The 25611-nt window shown below is 42.4% G+C and overlaps 3 protein-coding genes across 3 annotated transcripts in view; 2 read left to right on the forward strand and 1 right to left on the reverse strand.

Moving 5' to 3' along the window:
* SGIP1 (SH3GL interacting endocytic adaptor 1) overlaps nucleotides 1–18908 on the forward strand; it is a 32719-nt gene extending 13811 nt beyond the window's left edge. The window contains exons 7-24 of the mRNA XM_053470047.1: nucleotides 2061–2072; nucleotides 2787–2798; nucleotides 4289–4313; nucleotides 5004–5115; nucleotides 5565–5632; nucleotides 6093–6185; nucleotides 6725–6808; nucleotides 7026–7484; nucleotides 7592–7716; nucleotides 8106–8232; nucleotides 11277–11336; nucleotides 14869–14980; nucleotides 15298–15453; nucleotides 16042–16174; nucleotides 16578–16780; nucleotides 17327–17391; nucleotides 17802–17966; nucleotides 18265–18908. Coding sequence (XP_053326022.1) covers nucleotides 2061–2072; nucleotides 2787–2798; nucleotides 4289–4313; nucleotides 5004–5115; nucleotides 5565–5632; nucleotides 6093–6185; nucleotides 6725–6808; nucleotides 7026–7484; nucleotides 7592–7716; nucleotides 8106–8232; nucleotides 11277–11336; nucleotides 14869–14980; nucleotides 15298–15453; nucleotides 16042–16174; nucleotides 16578–16780; nucleotides 17327–17391; nucleotides 17802–17966; nucleotides 18265–18287 — 2034 coding nt within the window. The 3' untranslated portion in view covers nucleotides 18288–18908. The remainder of the gene's footprint in view (nucleotides 1–2060; nucleotides 2073–2786; nucleotides 2799–4288; nucleotides 4314–5003; nucleotides 5116–5564; nucleotides 5633–6092; nucleotides 6186–6724; nucleotides 6809–7025; nucleotides 7485–7591; nucleotides 7717–8105; nucleotides 8233–11276; nucleotides 11337–14868; nucleotides 14981–15297; nucleotides 15454–16041; nucleotides 16175–16577; nucleotides 16781–17326; nucleotides 17392–17801; nucleotides 17967–18264) is intronic.
* Nucleotides 18909–19639: 731 nt separating this feature from the next.
* On the forward strand, nucleotides 19640–22013 carry DYNLT5 (dynein light chain Tctex-type family member 5). Its single transcript, XM_053470040.1, has 5 exons — nucleotides 19640–19710; nucleotides 20464–20578; nucleotides 20886–20977; nucleotides 21062–21186; nucleotides 21497–22013. Exons 2-5 carry the CDS (start codon nucleotides 20466–20468, stop codon nucleotides 21698–21700), a joined length of 534 nt encoding a protein of 177 aa, XP_053326015.1. The 5' UTR covers nucleotides 19640–19710; nucleotides 20464–20465; the 3' UTR covers nucleotides 21701–22013.
* Nucleotides 22014–23667: 1654 nt separating this feature from the next.
* Nucleotides 23668–25217, reverse strand: INSL5 (insulin like 5). Its single transcript, XM_053470043.1, has 2 exons — nucleotides 25002–25217; nucleotides 23668–23955 (listed from the first exon to the last, which is right to left on the reverse strand). Exons 1-2 carry the CDS (start codon nucleotides 25177–25179, stop codon nucleotides 23717–23719), a joined length of 417 nt encoding a protein of 138 aa, XP_053326018.1. The 5' UTR covers nucleotides 25180–25217; the 3' UTR covers nucleotides 23668–23716.
* Between the last annotated feature and the right edge of the window lie 394 nt (nucleotides 25218–25611).

Consider the following 25611-nt stretch of genomic DNA (forward strand, 5'->3'; position numbering starts at 1 on the left):
CACCCTCTCAGTAAAGTAATGCTTCCTTATATTACATCCATGCGCTCTAGTTCTAGATGATAAATGGTAGTGATTTTTGCGCTCTTATGACTACACGCAGCATTGTTCTTGAATAATGCTGAATAACCAAACCCTTCCCAGAAATAATGATTTGTCTCGTTCATAATGTGTGCTAGGAATGTTTAATTGTCACATGACACACAAGGAAGCAACGATAGTTTGTCGCCATAGAAAGTGAAAAAGTTGGTAAAGCAGCCAATCGGTAGCAGCGCTCTTGTTTAAACTAGCAGGACCGCTTTGTGCGAGCCGGCGCTGGATCCTGCGCTATGGCAGGACTAGGAGCCCTGGACCGGGGCAGCCGGTAATAACTAAATGATAAATGTATCTTCAGGTTCCTGAGCAGCAGCTCGCCGGCTATTTTGAGATCTCTGAGAAGCCGCCCGTCCGTCTTTATTATTTGATTTTTATTTATTTATTTATTTTTATCCCTAATTCCCGTTTAATTGATAAGACCCAGACCAGTGCTTTTTTCTCTCTCCTCAGTAACAGGAATTTAATTTGGTTTCCAAGCCTGATGTGATCTCGTAATTCTTTCTAATTAGCTGAAGACCTGGCCGCTTCTTCTTTATCTGCTAATTCCTCCCCTGCAGTTTGCAGACTTTAGAAATATTGCGCCAGCGGGTGCAGCGTTCCAGCTCGCGGATCTTTGGACGTAGAAATATTGCCGGGATTCATTGTGATAAATCGCTTCTGCGCCGCTTCGATACAACAGGTGCAGGATTTCAGGCGTTGCCATGGCAGCTAAATTCATGCATGTCGTTGCCATGGTTATACGCCGTCTTCCGACCTCTGAACGGGTCACGAGCTGTCAGCAGCGGCAGGAATTAAGAATCTACGTAAATGCACCTGTTTAACCCAAAACAAACTGCACTAACCCGTTATCTGAAGCACTGTTTCCTCCACTTTGTTTTACTTTACTGCGGAGGTGGTAGGTAGGTGGAACAGCCTCCCGGCAGAAGTGGTAGAGGCAGTGAAGGAATTTAAACGTGGATAGGGTAGGCAAAGGACTGAGTAACTTAAGAATGCACCAGTTTGCATGCAGTATTTCTTATTTTTTTGCTGGGAATGTGTAATTGTTATGGGTGTTGCTATAGAAACCATAGATAGACTCACTAGAGTTGCTATAAAGTGATGTAAAAGTGTTACATTTTGTGTATTTCTTGTGTTAAATTACAACAGCTTTGTTTGTTTGTCACATTGTCTCAGTGGACGTTGCGGATCCCGCCAAAGCATCGCCCCCACTTTGGTCATGAGTTCCCATTACAGCACCCCAAATTCTCATTAAAGAGACTCCCCAGCCATCCTATGCACTTAATTACATATAATCGCTGCGTAGACCCCTTACATTTTCACCCCCTCTTTGCAAATGCCTAGGGGGATTCTGCAGAATTTATAAAAAAAAGCATAATTCTAAGCTGCAGAGCAATTTTACTACTGCGTTTAACCCCTGGTGTCTCCTTCTCTGCAGAATCCCACCCCAAGTGCACCCCCCCATGCACCCCCGTCCATTATCAGCCTAACACATCCGCATATACTTGATCTGCTCACCGCCAGTCAGTTCCAGACACCTGTGCGCATGTACGTTAAGTGCATACTCAATGAGAGCCCTTTCTTTCCAGTGATTGACAGATGGTTAGGGAGACTCATAGAGTACTTTAATACGCAGTTTGGCTGTCTGGGGCAATTAATAATTTTATAATCCTGAGTGGATCTCTCATACAAAGCATCCGATTGGATTATGAGAGCTGGAACACTTGGGGGGGGGGCTTCGGAATGCTTGGGGGTCCTCTGCATTAAGTAACAATGTATCATTCCGAACCGACCGTCTTTCCAGGCGTTTGCAAGCGTGGTCAGTTTGGATTTAAGGATGGCTTCTGCGATGATTAGAAAGAAATGGTTACTATACAATATAAATGTATTTCTTTGTCAAATCCAGATCCCGAGCATAAATATCTAATACCTACGTCTGTTTTTTATTTTTAAAACGCTTCGTTATTTAGAGGAAAAGTCCGGTAAGAAATAAGTAAAGACGTTTTCTGTTTGTTTTTAATCTTCTGATCGTTTCTCGTGAGTTCTAACGATCCACATCACTTAAAGAGGTGGATTTGGGTAATTTTATAAGCTAATGACAATCATCGCTGATACGTTATGTCATTATGCAATGACAATGTGAGTTATGCATAAATTCCTGTTGAAAGATTGGGTCCAAATTGCACAGTTGGAGATTTTATCTTTTATTATTATTTAATAATAAAAAATGATAATAAAAATATTTTTTTGTAGACTCATCCATGCCATTTGTAACATTACAACACAGCTCCTTTATAAATAAATATTAATTATACTGTTTCATCAGAACCCAGTGATTTATTCTTATCTTTATTTTTAATTTTATTATTATAACATATATTTATTTCAAATTGTGTAAATATTTTCTCTTTATCGCAGGGTTTAAAGGTTAAACACTGCGTGAAATTCAGTCCTTTATAAACAATATCTAAAGTTGGTTCCTAATCTACTCTGAAGCAATTATTTTGTCCCAATACTTTTTAACCCTTCCTGTACAATAAGGCTCTGTGGCTTAGAACTGTGTGCCGGCGATGCTGATTGTTGCCTGTATTGTGACTGAGCCGGCAGGGACCTGCAATCAATCGTCTGTGTTGTGTTCACTCATTTGTCACTCTTTGATTAGGTCTGTGTTCTCTCTTCCCTTTTGCTGGTCACAGAGGCGCAGCCCGGTAAGGACAATCCTTTATATACCTTCTCTGATTATTTAATGTCCGAGCGGGAATCGTGCGGGCGTTCACGGCTCTTAATTTCCAAATCTTAATCTGCAGGAAATGACTGGACAGAATTAAAAAAATAAAATAAAAAAATAAAAAAATTTAAATGTTTTTATTATTTTTTGTATTTATTATTGTTATTTTGGAATCTAATATTTTCCCAAAAGTGTTGAAAACCTAGTAAATAAAAAATGTTGTTTGGATTTTTGAGGATTGTTTTTAATTCACTTCTACCTAAAATGACCCAGATGTTTTTCCAAAAGGGATTTTGTAAGTCTTTGCGTACTTTGTACTCGCTGCGGTCTGACATTTTTCTAAATTTAATCATCTTTCCCAAAAATTCAGTCTCTAACCGCTTCTCTGGAAAACGTTCTTTGTTTAAAAGGGAAATTTTTATAGAAATATTTTGGCTTTAAATAAACGTTAAATGAAATGGGCATACTAGTTGGGCCAAATGGGCTTTTTTTTAAGGTTTTTATTTCTCTGCTCCAAACAATTCAAACTTATTAAAAAAAAATAAAAAATCATTTCTTCTTCCCCGGTTTCCTAACTTCATTTAATTTGTTTGCAAGTTCATTTAAAATAACTTTCCTCCTGACTGATTTACAAATTTTGAAATTTATTTTTTAATGAAAATTTCCCTTTTTTAAAAGTTAAAATGAGTCTAACATTCTGCAAGGAATTCTCTTACCTGTTTTGCGATGGATTCTCGTGTGGCATGGTTCAAACTAATATCCTCTACGGAACGTTCTTAGTTAATTAGCTTTGGCTAATGTTACGTGGATTGGAAAGGTGATTTTTAACACGGCAAGACTTATTTTGTAGCCGTTTTTATTTTTTGATCAGAACACGATTTTTCTCTCAGCTCTGCCATTTATAAATTGTTAGAGAAACGCTATTATTTCATCCCACCGCTACCACCGGCTACGCAGTTCCCTGCGATAAAAAAAGTGGGAGGGGCTTACAAAAAAGTTCTGCTCAAAAATGAAAACAATATAAAATAACGTTTTGTTTTTTATTTTATTTCTTTTTAATGCTTTTTGTTTATTCTGTAACATTCTACACTTACAAGAAGAATAAAGGATTTTTCTACTGGTTTTTTTTTATTGCTTTTATTATTATTTATTCTGTTTTAACTTCATTGCTGGGTATAGTTAACAATTCTCATCTATTTTTGGGTGGTTCACTGGACGCAGGGGGCGTCTCAGCTCGTCTTCTAGAATTTACCGGTCCAAAAAAAACCAAAAAAACACATAATAATTGAAATTAAGATTTATAGTGAATACCTCCCAATCTGAATGGTTTGCAGTGTTCATACGTAACATACTAACAGGCACCGCGCTTCCTAACTGCCTGCTAATTGTGTTAATGCATGCTTACGCTCCACAGCTGGACTCTAAACAGAATATATTTATTTAATAAATGTCATTTATTTTCGTTAATAGGGCGCAATTAAAAGAAAAACATCAAGTAAGTAGTTCAAAATCCAGTTAAGAATTTGCCTTTTCATTTAAGATTCCATTGGAACTTGTCTGGTTCATTTTTATTGTATTAATATATTATATTATTATGCATTAAGTTGAAATATAAAAAAAAAAAAACTGCTCGCTTCTAAAAGCCAAATCCAATGATTTTCACGTGCTAGAGGTTAAATTAATTTCACAATTCAAAATGCAGAGTGAATGGAAATGTTTCATTTGTTGAATAAACCCCTTAGACCACCTCCTTCAACCCAACGTTGTTTCCCGTGGATTGTCAGCTCTTGTGAACAGGGAATCTTTTGGGATTACTATGTACAATTTGCATGCTTCATTCATCAAGCGCTGTGAAAACTTTATGAATAAGAGAGAAGATTAACTTTATGGTGCATTGAACAGCCCAAAATGCTACAATAAGTTGATGTTCCGCTTTAATATTTCAACTTCGTTATAGTTCTGCTTAAACCCACCCCAGTAAAGCCACAAACTGGGGGAACCCCAATTTTTAATATGGGGGTAGGAAAAGAGGTGTATATGCTAGAGACACAACATATGGGACACATCTGGATATATTTGAGATTTAACGGAAATGCATCTTTTCTGCTGGTAAAAAATGTAATTTTCCTGGGGAAGTTTGTAATTTACCCTGCGTAAGGTTAATTTTTTTTTTTATATTTTATAGGTGAAGAGATTGCGCGACCAAGGCGCTCGACCCCGACAGCTGAGCTTGTAAGACGTTCCACGCCAACAGCCGAGCTTGTAAGACGTTCCACGCCAACAGCCGAGCTTGCGAGGTCAGCGCTTATCTGTGCTTAAGGAACATATGCCACGTAATGGGACGCTTGCGCTCCGCAGCAATCGGTTTTGTAATTTTTTTTTTATTTTCTAAATCCATCGTCATCGTACTGCTCGGAAACATGGCTTTATTTCCATGGCCTCAAAAAATAAAATCATTCATAGGACTGAGGTGTTAGACTTTCATATTTTTACATCCATGATAATTACGTCTGTTGATAAGTACAAGATATATATAAAACGACAGCTCCGGCTTTCAGAATGTTCCGGTCTCCCTTAATGCGTCGCTGCACGTTTACAATAAGAATGACTGCAAGTAAAGTTCTACTTCACAAGCTCTTCGCTTCCTCCGTGTAGATCTCGGTGTACTGTACATTTTTTATATAGTAAACTACAGGAAAGCAAAGTCTGTCTGGTTGCTGAATACAATGTATCCCCTCTTATGCAGCAAGAAGACCCCAGGGGATTTGTTTGGGCCTCCTCTAGAATCTGCGTTCGATGAGACAAAGCCTGAAGGTAAAGCGTTAATCCGAGTCCAGTCTGCGCCAGATCGAAAGCAACTCTGTTGTTTGTCCGTTTGAAATATTCTATATATTGATCCTTAATATCTATCTATAGATTCATTTAGTATGCCACCATAGTAGCTTTTATTGAGAAATTCAATAGAAGTTATTTTTCTTTTAGTTATCAAAATGTTAAATTCAGCAGAGTAGGTGGAACAGCACCTTTAAATACCGAGCAGAGGGGCCTGTGCCATTACCCAGATTTACTAGGTTTCCTGAAGCAATTGGCATGCTAACCTAAGATTTATGGAACGAGTCCCCTCACTGTTACTCCTCGCCATCATCTTTATTTAATACTGTTTTGGGAAATAAAAAAATACAAACTTGGTTAATGAAAGAGAAGCAGTTGAAGTGGAACGAGTTATTTAATGCTTTGTACGTTAGATGCGTTTCGATTAACAAAATTGTTTCAGTTTCACTAGATCCGTCAGAAATATGGGGAGCCCCTCCGATAAGCACCCCCGATGCAGAGTCTCCAAAGCTGCCTCGTCCCTTCCCGACTGGGAGTACGTACCGTGCGAGACTACTATTACCTGCCTTTTCCACCATTTCTAACGATGTACCAAATTTGAATTTTTGGGGGGTTTTTGAACATTTAGACATATTCAGTATCTCAAACTAGTATGTGTGATGTGTCCATGTGTGTTTCATTCTCTCTCTTTTTCTTGTTCTCCCCTTTTCTCTTTTTCTCATTCTCTCTCTTTCTCTCTCTCTTTCTCTCTCTCTTTCTCTCTCTCTTTCTCTTTCTCTCTCTCTTTTTCTCTCTCTTTCTCTCTCTTTCTCTCTCTCTCTCTCTCTCTCTCTCTCATTGTGTGTATTTGTGAGATTTGTGTGATAGACTGAGATTGTTCTATGTTATATTTGAAAACATTTTGTTAAATGCCGCACACTTGTGAATGCAAATCTCAGTCATACCCTGAAAGGCTGCATATAGTGTGTAACGCGACCCTGCGATAACTAAACTACTGCGGTGTAACCGGCAGCGATCTGATCCATCCCCTTGGACTGTCAACTTAATATCTTCTTTCCCCCTTTATTTTTCCAGCTCCTCCCCCCATCCCACCAAAAAATATTCCTGCCACGCCACCCAGAACTGCTTCGCCACCTGCTTCGCCACCGGCGGCAACAGGTAAGTCCGCAGACGCACAATTTCAATGGGTTGCGAGAGTTCCTTTTTGGTCTTTGTTCTAGATTTGTTTCCAGATTAGCCTTTTGTCCAGGGAAGCCCAAACGTTTCCTTTCAGGAGCCTAAAAGGCTGTTGGGCTCCTTCCCTTGGTTGTATTCAGGGCTAAAGAACAGTTTTTAAAGATTCATTTGTTTTTAAAAATTCCATTTCCAGTTACAGAAATCGACACAAACGAAGTCGAAGAGGAGGAACTTTCTTCAATCAATGACTTGGACAACATCTTTGGCCCGGTATTGTCTCCGCAGTCCGTGACTGTTGACTCTGAAGACAAGTGGGTCACATTCGTTGATACGTCTCCGGAACAGATCTCTCCGGAACAGATCTCTCCAGAACTCCCTTCAAGAAAAACGTCAGAGTCTCCGACCGTGGAAGCAGAGATCCCCTGTGACGCTCCCGTTGCGGAAACATCTCGAAATGTCCCATCCCCCCTCAATCTAGAAGATATCCAGAAGAAAATCATTGACCAAACTTTCCTTAAAGATGACGTACTGGAAACTGTGGTTTCTCCTAAAGATTTTGGGTTGGCGCAGAGAGCTACTCCTCCTCCACCCCCACCGCCAACTTACAGAGCGGTCGTATCTTCTCCCGGACCCAGTTCTGGCAGCGGCAGCATGAGTGGTGCGTCTCTGATCTTCTTCCTACCTCCAGCCAAAATAATATATTTGAATCGTCAACCAAAATGAAACAGGGTTTCATTTGTTGTATTCTCCTACGTCTCATTTAAGGTACCTCCTCGCCCGCCCGGCCTGCCACCCCTCTTGCGGTCTGCAGTACGACTCCTCCACCCCCTCCTCCTCGTCCACCATCTAGACCAAAGTTACCTCCTGGAAAGCCTGGCGTTATGGATGTGGTGAGTAGACTGCCAGCGGTCCTTAAGCAGATATAATGGGGTTTTATTTACCCCGTTTCATTTATAAAGCCGTTTTCTGCTGTTTCTATACACATTATCGGGGCTTTTAGGGCTGTAGAACCCTGCGATCCCCTCATACCCAGCAAACATTCTGACCTCCTAGAAAAGAGGGGCATCAGGGGAGGAGAGAGGGGCAAATAGATTTGTGGCCTAGTGAGGGACACTTAAGGTATGATATGTATACAATTTTTAAATCTACAAAAAAAAACTTTAATTGCTGACAAGTAAAAAAGGATGAGGGAATCAACTTATCTATTCGAATCAAGTAAACGCTCATTCGCTTGTTAATTTCTCTAACATATTGATGTTTTCTCCTTTTTTTTGCACAGTCTCGGCCATTCAGCCCCCCGGTGCACTCGTCGAGCCCTCCTCCCGTCGCTCCGCTAGCCCGCGCGGAAAGCACGTCCTCCATATCATCGGCCACCTCCCTGAGCGCGGCCACCACGCCAACCGTTGGTAAATGCTCGCTGTTTTCTCCATCCGCTGTGTCTGTAGCTTGGTATTCGTGGGTGTAGTAGAGTTTAGATACGCTCGTGGGGCTTTTCCTGGGCAGTTGGGAGCAGACTGGAAAGTAAAGGGTTAAAACGAGCAACATCCTTGGCTGTTGGTGCAAAAATTAATTTACGTTGCCAACGGCAACCGCCTCTCCAGGTCGGGGAAATTTAAAAGGACATTTTTTTTTTTCTAAACAATGCGGATTGTGACGTGGCCCCATCTATCGCTGGTGTATGTAGTGTTCCGGACACACCGGACTGGACTCCCAGCTCAGCTCCGTGTTTTTTACGGGGTCCGCTGGAAGCGAGAAACGCTGGAAACACTGTAGCCCCGCCCAAGACGCTCTAATTTTGACCAATCGCCTCTCACACCTTTTGTCCGGCTCTTGCAAAACCCATTTTATACCTCCTATTAAGTGTTTTTCTATATGTATGTATATATAATTTTAACGTGTGGGGCAGCAGTAAAGTTTTAACCTCATATTTTTTTTATTTATTTTTTTTTATTTTACCCTCGTTTTGTTAGCTAGAAATAATTCCTCCCCAAACAGCCTTCTGTAGCCATTGGGTTTCTTTGGTATGGGTAGGGTTCAGGGTTAGAGAATCCAGGCCTGCCGTATCTACCGTTTGCTTCCTTTAGTTTGATTTTTAGAGGATACCGTGTCAATCACTCTTTATAATATATGTATTATATTATAGTACCCCGGCTGGATACATTTTGGGTCATTTCGTTATGGTTTAATAAACGGAATTAAATGGTTTTATGATAAAGGGACAAAGTTTTACACTTACCTACAAAAGGGTTAAAAATGTCATATATGTTGAAATATAATGTACTCCGAAGCTCGCTGTGCATCCATAAGAAGAGTAGATCGATCCCAGTGTAAAAGTTTGAGTGTTTGGGACAAAAAGCGACTCTTTAATTCTATTGATATATTCTTGTTCTGGTATTCAGTATACATTATGAAAGGCCAGCACTGGTGAGTGGCTGGACTGGCCCTGCATAATGTATTGGTAAATCAGTGAAGTTTCGGGATTATTTCACTGATTGAGTTTGTATGTTTTGCCAGACCAGCTCAGCGTTTTGTTTGTAGGCCCTTCATCATGCATAATGAATTCAGAGAGCGGGAATACAATTATCCCGCCAACTCCCTCGTTAGTGAATAACCGTCTCTGGGCACTCAGTTTAGCTTTGTCCATTTTGCATGGGCTCCAATGCATTTTGCAGCATGAAAATCAGCGCACCTGTTCTTCAGTTATTGCAGTTAAAAAAAAAAAAAATAAAAAAAAAAAATGTTGGTTTCTATCTCACATAACTCCTCCCCCGGCTGCCTTTCCCAAAACCAGGAAGCATTCCTATGTACACTTCCTGCACATGTTCAGTAGCACTTCCTTTCTAGGGAGCTGAGTTAAAATTAAGGGAAATAGGGGAAGCAGCTAATCGTATGTATGCTAGTAAAATGTCAGCGGTCAGCGAGCATACATATGATTGGCTGCCACGGTCCAAATTTACCCCAAGCCATGATCTTCCCTGTTAACATAAAAACATCATTTTCTGTTTGCTTTATATTTTACTATATTTTCCTAAATTTGTGTTGCTATTTTGCTTTGTTTTCATTTGTGCACTTAATTAATATATAACACACACAAGTTTGGGGTCACTTAGCCATTTCCTTGTTTTGGAAATAAAAGCACATTTTGCTCATTAAAATATCATGAAATGGATCAGAAATCCAGCGCAGACAGGGTTAATGTTGTAAATGACTATTGTTTTTAAATGGAATTTCTTCATAGGCGTACAGAGGCGCTTTATCACTCCCATCACTCCTGGGTTCCAATGGCACGTTGCGTTCGCTGATCCAAGTTTAAGTTTAAAAGGATAATTGATGGTTAGAAACCCTTTTGCAATTATGTTACAGACAGAAATGTCCTTGTTTTCCACGAAAACAGCTCAGTGACCCCCAACTTTTAAAGGGTAGGCTTGTGGGGGGGAGGGGTATGTATGTGTATATATATATATATATATATATATATATATATATGTTTATCCATTCATTCTTTGTTTACTAAATTCTAAGCAGTTTAGGGATCCCTCTAAGCCGGTTTTTGACTAAATACGGTTACCCCCTGCAGTAGTATCTCTGTAGTCGGACTTCATGAACAGAACTGATTAGTAAATCATGTCCCGGGGTGTCTCAGGGAAGCTCAGTGCAGGGGCATCAAACCAGGCCGGGGTATTTTAATATTTCACCTCGAGCCAAGGCGGCTCAGTTGAAAAGTTTGCAATTCATTCGCTTGCAGAGAAATGCAGAATTCCACGCCTGCCTTTTTAGATTTTAGCTGCGGATTTACAGGAGAGCAGAACATTTTTCCTCCCCCGAATTCACTTTGCCTGGTGAGCCGGCCGTGTATAATGTGCAGATTGAATCAGTTAGCCAGCCCTGCATCATGTATAGTAAAATCCTGCCCACTGGGATTGAATCGTTCATCTCTCGGTGCAGGGAATGTTCACGGCCCCCCGTGGAACTTTCTTTACATGGCGTTTAAATCCCTTCCTCCTCCGCATGCTGGTAATGCAGTTTGAGATTTGGGGGTTTTATTGGGGGGGGACTGGCGCTGGACGAATTGTTACCCCGAGTTACTGGATACGCGAATCTTCTCGATGGGGTAAGAAAACTGTCAAACCCGAACTGTGACCGGATCAAACTCCGCCATAAAGGGTCCAAATGTAAAGTCACATGAACCAGAGACTGCTTCTGATTGGCCAGCTGAGGAAGAAGCTCCGCGTGTGTTGTGTCAGCCGTATTAGTGTGTGTTGTGTAAACCCATTGTTTTTTTTATGTTATTAACCCTTTTGCTGCCTTCTGGCTGCAGACTCTTGCGGCAGTGCAAGGGTTAAGCGTCCCGTTTCCCAAGCCATTGCCGTGGTTGTGTCCTGCTCTGACTCTGTGTCCTTCTCTCTCCCTCTCCTTAAATCTTCCCGCCCGCTCCCCCCTGTCCACACAGAGAACGAACAGCCTTCACTCATTTGGTTTGACAGAGGAAAGTTTTATTTGACTTTTGAAGGTAAGTTGTGCGCAGAGCATCCCGGACCGACTCGCCTGCTGCCATGTGCCTGCCCTGCCCCGCCATCCAGTTTCACCCTTTTCCACTGCTGCGGGGGTTAAAAGCTTGCTTTGCTGGACTTTTCCATGACCGCTTAACCCTTTGCGTGCCAGGGAGCCAATCGAGTGCGCTGTGGTGTGTGCAATCCAGCATTGCAGGGCAGCTCTCCCCCTCTCTAACACAAAGGGTTATTGGGTCCATTGTGACATCACTGCTTTCCCTCCATGCAGCAGATTGGAGCCCGTTCCATCCTCCTCCTTTTAACTCTTTGAGACAAAGTTTGGGGTGAGTAGTGCATTACTACCCTGTAATGGGTAATCGGTAGTCCTAAACTCCGGCTACCCAATCACAAGACTACATCGGCCCTGGGAGTCCATATCTCCCCGGATTAGGCTGAACCGTGCATACTTGTGGCATGCCACTCCAGATCTTGGGGCAGAACGGCACTGAATTAGCAGAGGACTAGATTTAAGCAGATCCCTACACCCGGGGCAGGATCCCCCCATCTCTTTCCATCACTCTGCTTGGTTTTTCAGCAGGTAGATGGGCTGAACAGTTCCCACTTTTGTTTATCTTGGACAGAGAGAGAGACACAGGACTTGGGGGAGAGAGACAGTACAGTCGGTTTGTATCAACGTGTACTGTGTCTTCCTTCAAAAAAAAACACCTAGAGAGAAGGTGCTTCCTCTGAAGCATAATAGAAACCTCAATGAAGTACTGATCCAGAGAGAGGGGACCCACCAGAGATTAGAGAGGGTGCTCACAATAAAGCAGATGGAGCTGGGGATGCTGGGAGTGACTGTCCCTTTAAAAGATGGAAATCTGGGACAGTCGCGCGTAATAATCTCCAGAATGTAGGAGATCGGAGAGCCAAATGCTGATGTGAAGCTGAAAGCGCCAGTAAACTTTAAGAGCCCTTAATAGATTGAAGAAAGCAGCCCGTATTGTAAAAGTTACAAGCTGCTTCCTTAGGGCGACCAAAACCTGCAGACAGCGATCAATAGACCCAAAATCGGTGACAATCTCAGGTCATTGAGAGCGTTAAAGAACAAATCTTACTGCAGGAGAAGCGAGAGAAAATCGCACGGATTGTGCTGTTGTGGCTGATGATGTCATCACGTGTCTCAACCAAAGTCGACCCGCTGTTAGTCGGACGTCATCAGAACATGTGGTCTCTTTAAACGTTTACTGGCTCTTTTAAAAGTTCACGGAATCCCAATTCATGATACGGGGATTTGCAGCGGAAATGTCTCTGCTGACACTCGAATCAAACCGCAGTTCATAAAACATATGACATCATAATTTCTCTTAATGCACGTGATCGATTTATTTTGTATCATTATGTGTAACTTTTTTGTGATCTTTTAGATATCTTTGCCTTGTTTATCTGATGCAGAGAGATCTGCACCTTAAAGGGTCACCATTCCTAATTCCATATGCATCATAATGGGGGGGTTATATTACTGTATACAGGGCTGGGTTTTTTTTTTTTAAAGTTCCAAAAAATAAGTGTCATTTAAATTGCAAGAAATATAATGGATACGATAATCTGCTCCTGCTAAGCGTTCACCGGTTATCGAAGCGTACGCTGCAGGGATCCTTCTGTTTCCAAAATTACTTTGCATGCGGATAGTGAGATCCGGCGGCTGCCGACGGTTTCTGAGCTTTCCCTTTCAGGAGAATTATGAAAACGCACACGTGATCCATAGAGGAATATGGGATCCTCGGGTGACCAACTGGATCCTCTCCCGAGGCTCGATGCAGCTGTTTGTTTGGGATCCTAATTAAGTGCATGTTGGTGTTTTTAAGCGTTTGTTGGCAGTTTCTAGCCACGCGGGACTAATTCAAGAAGAACACAATTGCCATTTAATTTAAAACCATCTCTATCTATAATTGCCTGCAGGGGTATCGTATTCGTTAAAGGGTAATAAATATATCTTTTATTACACTTGTTGTACGCGTCTGGCCAAAGTGCGATAGTCTGCAACCACTACAATTTACCCTATATTAGACTTCTATATAGATAGGTGTGTGTGTATATATGTATGTGTGTATGTATATATATATATAAGCGCATATGATGTCTGGAGTGTCCTTTTAAATATTAATCACTCTGGCTGACTTGGCCGAAATAAAATGCCCCGATTTAGGGGTAACTTTGAGCCGAGAATATTCCCGTTCCACGGGCACTCTGGGAGTTCTATATAAAAATGAGATTCTGTTGCAAAGATTGTAAAGTAGTCTGATCACCATAGCAACCAGCTGACTGTTCCATTGGTTGCTATGGCGATGAGAGCAAATCTTGCAACAGAAACCATTTCTGCATGATGTGAAATCCAACGTTAGTGAGCTTTTTTACATGTTCTGTAATAACGATTGAATGCACGCAGTACGTTTTACCAAGCAGGCAGCCGGCATCTTTGGAAGAGTTTCTGATAACTGGTGCAGGACTCGGGTAAATACCCCTAGCCTTAGGGGAACTGGCCAATCACTGACTCCAGAGAGGACTGCTTTGCTTGTTTCTCAGGACCATGCGCATGGTTTATAGATGTGTTAATGAAGCCTTATAAACTTGTTAAATGTTTGCCTCGGACATAAACGCATATTTTGATTGAATGTGTATTTTTATTTATTTTTTCTCTGTGCACATGTCCTGTTTCTTGCTTCCTGCTGTTTTTGGCTACTTTTGTCAGCGTGATGGTACTGCAGCCACTTAATGTGGACTCCTACCTGATAAAGCAGCGCCCTATGGGTAGCCAAGGGCCAGTCCAGGCCCTGATTCAGTAACACAATAGGTGACTTTTGCTGAAATTGTGGATACTTGGCCAGAGCGGTCACCCCATGATGTTCTACATGGGCTTCCACCTCCTGCCAGCTCAGCCAATGGGACGTGGCGAAAGCTGTGACACACACAAGGTCCAGGGTGGTCTGTGTTATGTAGACCCCCTATACCGATCAGGTGCTATAGGCACAAGCACCCTCATTTTTTGGCAAGCAATGGACCGAGCCAAATTAACGCCACCTTCACCCACCCTACATGTCCTTCCATTGCCGTCAGTCATCGCATTCTCCACCTATTCCTCCCCGTTTCTTCATCAGTAACTATCTGTTATGAAATAGAAACGTGTCTGCACCGACTGAAGTTCGTTCTAAATTTGGGCTTAAAATAATCCAGGCTCTTCTATTAATGTGGGTTTTTATTATTATTATTTATTTTTATTAGTTTGTTCCTGCTTGAAACACTGATGGCCCGTGTGTGTTTAGTCTGAATATGCCATTAAGGTCGTTACCCTAGAGATACCAGACGGTATGGACCAAGTCATTGTCTGACCTCCTCGTAACCCTTTGTGTGGCAGAGGGGAAAGAAAGGTGTTGAGCACTCAAAGGGTTAAATAATACAGTTGACATTAATGTATAGGATGGTGTTTTTCTGTTTTTATCTGCTGAATCTTACACCCATAACAAGGGATAGCAGCTGCGCCCTGTCTTGCAGGATCGTCCCGAGGACCCAGTCCGCTGACCATGGGCGCCCAGGATACCCTCCCCGTGGCAGCCGCCTTCACTGAAACCGTCAACGCTTACTTCAAGGGGGCCGATCCCAATAAGTAAGTACCCCCCCCCCGGAACCTTTTCTACTACATAGTTTTGGGAAAGTAATGTTAAAATGGATTCAAATTGCCACGTTTTTCAGATTTATTCTATAGTCTGAGAAACACAGTACATTTTCAGGCCTTATTGTTTAAACGCTGGGGGGAAAATCAACACAGATCCCCAGGAATATATAAAATATACATTTCTAATTTATTTAGTCTTTTTTTTGTTTTTTTCCTTCCTCCGATACATCGCTACAAATGTAATAACATGGTGAACATTTTGACATAATAACGATTTTAAAACCTATTTTTGCTCTTCTGCGTTGCAGGTGTATAGTAAAGATCACTGGGGAGATGGTGTTGTCCTTCCCGGCGGGAATCACCCGGCATTTCTCCAACAACCCGGCGCCGGCGGCTCTCACATTCCGTATCACCAACTACAGTCAGCTAGAACACGTCCTGCCAAACCCGCAGCTCCTCTGCTGGTGAGCCGCGCTCCACGGGGGGTTAACCAAAGCCACTCCCCTTTTCATCTCCATACCCCTTTAACCCCCAATTCTAGGGGCTTTTTAGAGCAAAAAGAGGTGTAACTTGGGTATGCCATTAAAAAGAAATCTGGATTATTCTAGATAATTGGCAGACATGATACTAAAGCACTCTTGGATGGAAGTTTAGGATTTGGTGATGGATGAGCCAATCGGCTCACCCCTTCTGTCAATCCATTTGCAATAATTTAGAAGCTTATTTATTTTATTTCCCAAAATTTGCTAAAATCCAAATTCTTAACTTCAACCAACTCGACAGAAATCAACCCTGTTGTTTTTCTAAATAATACCTAATGTCACCATTCTGGTCTCGACCTTTCTGTGCAAAGACATACATTTTTTTTTTTTTATTATTATTTTCTTTATTGTGGAGTTGAATGTAATTATTTTGACTGTAGTCCCTCTCAGAGTAATGAATTCCATGAAATATTTTTTTTAAATAGTTTTTATTAAAAATGTGTTTTTAATGCAGTTTGTAAAGTAACCTTTTGGGTTTTTTTCTTGTTTTTTTTTTTTCTCTCCAAATAGTGATAACACACAGTGTTCTCCCAACGCTAAGGAATTCTGGGTCAATATGCCAAATCTGATGACGCACCTGAAAAAAGTATCTGAACAAAAACCCCAAGCAACGTATTACAACGTCGACATGCTGAAATACCAGGTAATCGCCGGCGGTAGCCATCTTTATACTAAAGTATAAAAGGCTCATTCTACCCCTGAATGTGTATATATAATTCACTGGATCACGTTAATTGCATATTCGCACAGTACTCCCCAGACCCTCTTTTTGTTATTTAATCATAGCGGTTTGGTGTAATCTACAAATTGCAGTGTTACAGAGTAATTGTTAAATAAAGAATAAATAAATTGTAAACGACTGCACCATATACAATGTATCAACAAAAGATTTTAAATTTTTTATAAATGGGCACTCTAAGAATGCGTTAATTCTTCACCCATGTTGGGTTCCTGTTCGGAGAGCGGGTCAGAGGAGCATTCTGATTGTTAAAGTACGCTGTAGTCATTTGGGGAAATCACGTTTTTAATACTTCTTATCCTGTTAGGTGTCTACCCAGGGACTTCAGTCTACTCCGCTGAACCTAGCAGTGAGTTGGCGGAGTGAGCCTACAACCACAGACCTCAGAGTGGATTATAAATACAACCCGGACGCAATGACTTCGCCAGTCGCTCTGAACAACGTCCAGTTCGTTATACCCATCGACGGAGGAGTAACGAAGCCTCAAGCCGTCCTCCCTCCTGCCGTCTGGTATGATAAAGTCCTAGGACTGCTGCCTTGTGTGCCCCCCCGTGGGGTAGACTAGTGGCTCAAGGGGTCCTTAAGGTTATTTTCTGTGACTGGTTTGAAATCGGTAATAAAGTACATACACCCTGTTAAAACTCCCACCAAGTAATATCCAAATGGAATATCAATTATTGTACGTAGTGTGCCTATCCTTTAACACTATTAAAACTTTCAAAACATTGTTTTTTTCCTTAATATATTCCATGCTCTTTGCCATGAAGCTGAGTTTGTGCCGCATATCACGCCAACAATAAGTCGGTCCGTCCAAAATACCCCTGTATCAGTGAAGACACAAGTGTTTTTTTTTTTCTCTCTCAAATATGCACATTATAAAGCCAATTAGAGGGGAGATCTGATGCATGCTGGGTAATTTGAAAACATAATAACAAAATATGAGACAGCAAAAAATAAGTAAAAAAAATCTTACAAATAATTAAACTACTAAACCATTCTTTTAATAAATATATACTATTTATATATTATTTACAATGTTAATTTTTATTTTAATAGGAATGCAGAACAGCAGAGGATATTATGGAAAATCCCAGATATTTCCCAGAAATCTGAAAATGCAGGTAAATCCCCCAAAGGCTTGTTACTTAGCAGGTATCATGCAGAGAGTGTTCAAACTTCACACACACCCAAGAATTTGGGGGGATATTTTACTTTTCAGCTTTTTTAAAGTTTAAAACCTTTCTTATTTGTGGCACATGGTGCGGACGGGTAATCCCTGCCATTACCTTGGAATTTCATAAAAATGTGTTTATAGGGAAGGCTATTTCTGTGAGTTTTAGCACTTTTATCCAAAATAAATTTTATCTAAAAATATTTAAAATGCAGTTTTTCCATTTATGTGTTTTTCTCCTTCGCTAAAGTGGATTCTTCAACTGCATATAGAAATAAGAGGGACTCCTAGATAATATCGGGAAGGTTTCCTTGGTCTGTGGCAGTCATCAAAGCATCTTTTCGCTGTGTTTTCTCAAAGGTGTCGGATCTTTGCTTGCCCGGTTCCAGTTATCGGAAGGTCCCAGTAAACCAGCTCCTCTGGCGGTCCAGTTCACCAGCGAAGGGACCACTCTGTCCGGATGTGACATCGAGTTGGTCGGAGGGGGTTACCGGTTCTCACTTGTTAAAAAGAGGTTTGCAGCAGGTAAGATTTATAGCGAATTGAAACATCTATAGGGTAGGTGGTTCCGAGTGGGATCAGAAGTCATGGGGATTAATCCACCAGTGCGCCCAAAGTTATCTCCCCAACATAACACATTGGGAAGGGGCAACTTGCCCTTCATAACACTTTCCTGCCCTTTGTACATAGCGCCCAATATTTCTGATTGTGGCAATAATCGGCGGGAACCACGTCGTTGATGTCCTAGAGGGACTCGTGGGGGGGCGCATAGGATTCGGCTGCTCCTTCACCCAGCTTCATCTTAATTATTTCTTTCTTTCAGGAAAATACTTGGCTGACATTTAGCGGCCGTCTTAACGCGCGAGGACCACCGGCAACACGAGAGCGAAGATGCGGGTTTTAACTATAAGCTAAATGAACATTGATTTGGTACTTGGGACATTTTCTGAGGGGGGGGGGAAGCTGCAGCGACCGGCGTACACGCATTTTCCTCAGAAAACCTCCACGTTCACCATTCCTGCAGTATTTAATTCTAGATGTAACATTGTTCATGGTTTTAAAATGTAATTATTGTATTTGTAAATTGTACTTTATTCCAGTAAGGCTGTATTTTGGCAGTTAGAATCTCTCGTCTCAATATTTTACCATTAATAAATGGATGTAATTTAAACTGTTATTTAAGAAAATAGTAGTACTGTTGAATGGCATACTGCTTACCGAGATAGATATTTTTTTCTTTGTGTATATATAGAATTGAACCTACAATATAAATAGCTGTCACGGGGGAGGGGGGGTGCGCCTTGGGTTTGAGGGTCTTGGGTCGGAGGGTCTTGGATCGTAGGCTATGGAGGGAGGTCTCCAGACATGCAGATGGGTTAAAACAAAATGACATTTGCATGATTTAAAGGTGTTCTGGGAAACCAGGAGATTAGTGAAATCAATAAAGTTTTCCAATACAAACAGGGATATTGATGGTGTGTTGTCTTGTTTGTTTTTTTTTAAATTAACTTTATTAATAGATCTGAATTTAATATTAATTAACAATTCTTGATAAATGGGCTCGGAGTCGAGCGGTCTGTTTTCAGTCCCGCGGACTCGATCGTTTTGTATTTATTAAGTACTGAAATTCAATATTCGTAGAAATTTGAAGTGTTCCTACTAGAGCGGTCCGCGGGTGGGTTTGCAGGAGAGTTGCAGATTCAGGTCAATTATGTCTTTATGCATTAGTTGATTCACAGACCTATGCGTCTTGGTGTGCGCGCAACGAGCAGAGAAAGGGATTGGCTCCTTTTACTTCACTAGGCAGATGGTAGATAAATGGAGCAGACTCCCAGCAGAAGTGGTAGAAGGTAATACAGTTCGTGTCAGGAGCCATGTCTGGCACTCTGGGCAGAGTTTGCTCCAGAAATAAAACTTGACCCGGATTCTGGCCGGTTTACGGCACTTCACGCGGCGCATCTTAATCCGGATTTATATTTTCCCCACACGATTCATGTGTCCGAACCTGAGACTGCCCCCATCTCCGGTGGCCTGGAGGGGTAGGTTCTATTCGGGGGCCTTAGGGCACATTGTTGAGCCCGGGGGTATTTCCCGTACTACCGCGGAGCTCGGGATTACGTCACCAGCCGCTGTCACTCTCCCGCAGCTCTGTCTGTGAGTGGTCACCGCCAGGAGGAAGTCCCGCCTTCTCTGTGCGACTCGTTGCTACTAGCAACTGAACGCTGTCCCGGATTGTAAAGCAGGAGCCGAGCCGTTACGGGGGATATCGGTGAGTGTACAGCGCCGTGTAAGCTACAGGTAACCGCGGATACAGCACTGTGTGGGGTATTATGGTGCACACAGCGCCGTGTAACATATGGGTAACTGCGGATACAGCCCTGTGTGGGTACTATAGAGTATACAGCGCTGTGTGGGGTATTACGGTGTATGTATCGCAGCAGTGTGTTTACAGAGCACTGTGTACACATGGGGTGATTGCTTGCCAGTGCTGTATGTGTACAGAGCTGTGTATATGTTGTGTTAGTGCAGACCGGGGCAGTTGCCAGTTAGCTCCATGCCTGGGGCTGGATCCCTGTCTGCTAGGAAGTAGCCACGGTCTGTACCGAGCGGCCGGTCACCAAATACTCAGCGAGCAGAGCCCGGATCCCGGGCCTCAGACCCCACCAGATACAGCAATCATAGCAACACATGCCTCGGGCCCTGGGCCGCGCATGTAGCCTGATATAGGGGCAGTAGGAGGGGAACTGGAGACCCTTCCTGGAAACCAACGCAGCAGTGAAGCCTCCAGAACCAGCACGGCTTTTATTACTGGGTCGGCACCAGCCGGCTCCCGAAACAAACCCCATTTACTGCGTGTTTAACAGACAGGGAGGGCTGGGGACGCAGACAGAATCCCAAAGGGCCCCCAGACGGACGGTAGCGCCGTATTATGGGGATAACTGTTGCACGGCCCCTAAAGCGCGCAGGCGGTTCCCTGTCCGGACTATTCCGGGTAACATTGGATTATTGTTTATTTTTACAGACATGTCGGACGCAGCAAAAGACAAAGCGGCGCGACTGCTGAAGAAGAGAGGCAGCGTCTCGTCTCTAAGCAGCCATGAGGTGAAGCCGAGAGAGAGCTTCAGCAAAACCAAGGAGTAAGCAGAACGCGGAGTGATCCACGCAGGGTTATTCCTCCTCTACAAATACCCCCAGCGGAGCTTGTTTTATGAGCGCGGGCAGATCCAAAAAAAGATTGAGAAGCTGTTTTTGCCCCCAAATATGTTTTCAGGCAGCTGCATATCAGCCGTTTGTATGATTCTCGCTCTGTTATCTGGTCCCCCATCTACTAAACACCCCGACTCTGACTAATTAAAGTCTATGGAGGAACGGGCTTCATTAGCAATACCATAAAGCATCAGTCCTGCTGAGAAATGTAAAACATCTTTTTTTTATGTGTTTTAGCTCTATGAGCACAGTTTCCTACATAGATGAGCCCGGCCACCATGACGACATCCCCCGTCCGGTCATCCAGATGGAAAACACGTATCAGATGGGTGAGGATCTGCGCCTTCCTTGGGAATGATCTGATTGCCGACGTAAAAAGATTTTCAGAAAATATGATAACTTTGTTTTCTCAGGTCCCGTAAAGCGTTTTCCCGTCTCCACAATAAATAACATTTTGAAGGACGTTCTTACGAGTTACCTTCAGGAGGAGAAATATGAAGCCGAGCTGTGCAGGCAGATGACGAAGACCATTTCAGAGGTAACATGGGGTTAATTGACAATGAATACCGACGTGGAAGTGACCACCTCGCGTTATAACTCTCCCATCCCAAAGCAATGCCGTAATGGGATGGCACCCGCATAGGAAGCTCACGGGTGGCTCTAGGGGGTGAGTTTGCCCCAAACACAGAGATCAGTGGCGAGGGCAAGTTGGGGACATCCCCTGGATCAGCCGCAGACCTGGACCCCGGTTCATTTTACTGACTGGGCAAACCGGTTCATTCTTATATTCTTCTTTCTCTTGGAACATCTCAGCCGCAAGCAAACTGTCTCGCCTTCGCTCCTTGCAGGTAATTAAGGCCAGAGTGAAGGACCTGATGATCCCTCGTTACAAGATCATCGTTCTTATTTACATCGGCCAGCTAAACGACGAATGCATGCGGATCGGGAGCCGATGCGTCTGGGACCCGGCAAACGACACGTTCTCGTCCTACTCGTTCAAGAATAGCTCCCTGTACGCACTCGCCAACGTCTACGGCGTGTACTACGAATAGCCGTGCGCCGGTTAACTCTTAAAGGGACGCTATCACATAAACGTGACACTCTCAGGTTTTACCACCAGAATCCTGCAGAAGAATCTCAATGGTTGCTATGGCGATCAGGCCTCTTTTTAAACTTTGCATCGGAATCGCCGTATCCAAGGCCGTTTTAAATTTCATCCAAGGCCAACACGTGCTTCCCGACAAGCGGGATTTCATTCACATTACGTGATAGTTTCTCTTTAAGCGGACGTGCGGTTTCTGCCGCTCTTAAAGCTGCAGCGCAAAAATATAAATAAATAAAAACGAGAGATACTAAAAAAAGAAATAGTCGACGTACTCGACGACTGCAATTTTGCTTTGGTATTTGATTAAAAATATGAAGTTTACGTAAAGTTCAAATTTGAAATCTGTGTTTACCGTAATCTGGTGATTTAATTGACCCTTTGCGTGCCAGAGGGAGGAGTAACTCATACAGCAGACATGTCTGAAATGCTACATATTATATAAAAAACGATATTTTTCTTAATAGAACTATCTAATGATGTTTACAGTAAGCGGTATTAAAAGCTCTCATCTTAGCTTCTTGTTCTCAGGAGTTCCCAGGCGTAAAATAGGATTTTACATATAAACGCTGTGTCAAGAAAAAGCCCAAAATATGGGCAGTTTAAACAAATTAATTTTGATGCTCGCTCTGCGTAGGTGGCTTTAAAGGTGCTGTTCCACCTAGATGTCTTTCCCAACTACTTAAATGATGTCATATTCCTGTATACATGTTAAATAAACCTATTCCTGTTTTAAATGAACTTATTGTTTTTTGTAGTTTCTTACTGAAATCTTTCAGCAGATCCTCTTCATTTCTGACATCACAGAAAGGGCATTTACTTGAAGATCTATTAATTTATAGAGCACTAAGAGCTGTTGTAGGAGGTCTGATTGCTGTGATGTAATACATAGAGGAGGGGCTTCAGAAGAATGACAAGGCTCTATTGCTAAGCAGCTCTAGTATCTCAAAAAAACCTTTTACTGCAGTTTTTTTAGAGACAGAGAGGATCGAGAAGAAAAATGGTGCGTACGTTTACTTCTCTTTACACGATGCAGTCCGAAATCTGGTGATATTTTAAGTGGAACCACAACTATAATACAATTTCTCCAACATGAGATTCTCTACATGTCCTATTTATTAAAGCTGTCCCGACGTTAGCCTAAAAGACGCTGATTAAGAGAATATCCATATGTTGCATTTTTCATAGATACATATACAATGTGTCTCTCTCGCGTAGGTGCTAATTTAAATAAAACTATATTTTATTGCTGATATCGGGTTGCTTGACTCTTTTATTCTTGTATATACTTTTCCATAAACAAAAAAAAATGCCGTTTTAAAGTCGCCTCAAGTGTACGGATCGGAAATAATCTCTTATATGGTATAATTTCATAATTATGTGCAGCAGGGGTGGTGATTAACAAATATACCATAAAAATGCAACTTTTATTCTCAATTAGAATATTATATCAATGAAACTAAGATTTTCAAAGCACCCAGACTGACTGCGACTGCAGAAAATTGATGAAGGGTCCGGGTGGGATATTCTATGTAGACTCAGTTGAGCCGGGGATACCCAAAGCATCGTTTCCAAGAGGTGGAGAGAACCCAAACATACAAGGATCCTAACATTTAAAGGGACAGCAATATCATCCTTATAACAGACAGTAATTTAAGAACCGGACGCGTTCCTCTCACCGCAATGATACGATGGCGATTCTAGAACGTTACCCAGCAAATATAACTTTATTTATTTCTTTTAGATACATTTTATATAAACATCTAAATACAAACATTCAGTTCTGCTTTAATTTAAACATTTTCTATGTGAATATAATCTATGATTGCAGATTTGTATAAAATAACCAGGGGGGGGGGTATCTAGCAAGGACTTTTAAAAAAAACCCTATAGATGCAGGGGGGGGGGTTGTAAGAAGGATATTCCCCTCTGGCAACCAAAAGGGTTAAGGTCAGAATGATATAATTTAGCAAAGTGAACTTAAATCCTTCTTTTTGCAGCCGGTTTTGCAGCACGCCGTGGTCAGCAGCTCGTTCAGGTCACGTCTTTCTTGGATTGGATTTTTCTCCGAATCCCAAAACTCCTCCAAAGACTCGCTCTGATGGGCCGCCTCGGCGTTTTGGGAGTTGATTCTCTGCAGGTGAAACTCCAAAGGTTCGGCAACCTCCACGTCCCCGTCGCGCAGGTCGAAGATCTGCCCTCTGCCTGCGGGGGAAACACGGGGTTACTGTATCTGAATTCTCTCGCATGGGATGAACGTGTCTCGGCATCCTGGATTATATTTCTTTCTATCGACTGACCGTTTATTATTATTAAATGATTTATATATCGCCATCATATTCCGCAGCGCGGTACAATAACAAGTAGAGCATCTCACAATAATTTGGATTTTCAGACACAAAAGGAGAGGAGTTTAGAATCTAGAGGGATTTTAGGAATCCGTAACCTTTTTAATCTCTGAGCCTTTAATAGCCGGTCACATAGACTCTATTGTATCGACTCACTATTCTGAATGGAGTCACCTGTATTCAAGCAGGGATTCCAGATGTGATATAGGGAGGAAAGCACCAGTTGGGATGCTCAGATATCATTAAGTCAGAGGGGAATAAAAAAAGAGTCCATCCAGACTATGTGTGTCTGAGAATCTGCCCCTTCACCCTAAGACCCTGAGATGAGGGTTAAACTCTGAGAATCTGCCCATTTACCCTGAAACTGGATACAACACTGAGATTAGGCCAACCCTGGCAGTTCCCAAGTGTTGTTACTCAGTCTGGATCATTTGCAGATCACTAATAACTGATTACTCCCAGGTAACCTCCTGGTTGGGTCAATAGTCACGGGGGTCTAAGCAGAATTATCAGTGATATTGGGGGTGACTTTCTCGGTTCAAACACCACACTGAGCTGATGGTTTATGGCAATGCTAATGAAGTCCGTTCCTCCATAGACTTTCATTAGTCAAAGAGTCCAGTTGGTTGATTAAGACTGAGCCATTCTATTGTTCCTCGCAGGCAGTATGATAAGGAGTCGGGGGTTTAGTAGATCGGAAGCGAGAATCATACAAATGGCTGATATGCAGCTGCCTGAAAACATTATATTATGGGGCAAAAAACTACAACTGGGGTAAAAAAGGAAACAGCGGAATATTTGTAATCTGATTCGGGGAATACAAATGGTGGGAGATCCGGATTAAATACATAAAAATGCGCCATAAATGACATAAGTTTAGTGCAATTGTGGTGAAGCTCTTACCAGGAATGACTTGGGGTTCTGTGGACAACAACCTTCTCCATCTGGATCCTCCGCAGGTGTAGATGACGGCTCGGATGAACTCTCTGCCGCAGAGCTTGACAAATTGGCTGTCGCCGCTCGCTTGAGTAACGGCCCCGAGGAGGACGAGGAGGACGCAGCAGATGGGTAGAGACCTCATCGTTTTAGAAAAGGGGCAAGAATGAGACTCACAAAGTTACCGCGGATCACAGAGGAGCTGAAGGAGATGCGGAGAGTCTGCAAGAAGCGGCCAATTTATAGGAGCCTCGGCGGCCTCCCATTGGCCGGCTGGTTTTACTGTAATTGTCAATAATGTAGCAATTCTTTGTGACTTGAGAGGTGATCGTATTCTTCCCTCGGTCGTTAAAGTGCTACTTAACGGGCTTTACCATCTCCATCAAGTACATCATCTAAACTATGAGCAAACACTGGAATGGGACATCGTCCCTTTTACTGTCCATCTGGCCGATTTACGCGTTTTTATACGGAAAACCTTTAAATCCAATACTCTGAAAAAAATTGGACGTTGCTAACCATGTGGGGCCCTTTAGGAGACGGGATTTCTGGACGTCTCGCTCGTGTTTGGATCATG

This window comes from Spea bombifrons, chromosome 6 (assembly GCF_027358695.1).
Source record: "Spea bombifrons isolate aSpeBom1 chromosome 6, aSpeBom1.2.pri, whole genome shotgun sequence".
NCBI lineage: Eukaryota > Metazoa > Chordata > Amphibia > Anura > Pelobatidae > Spea > Spea bombifrons.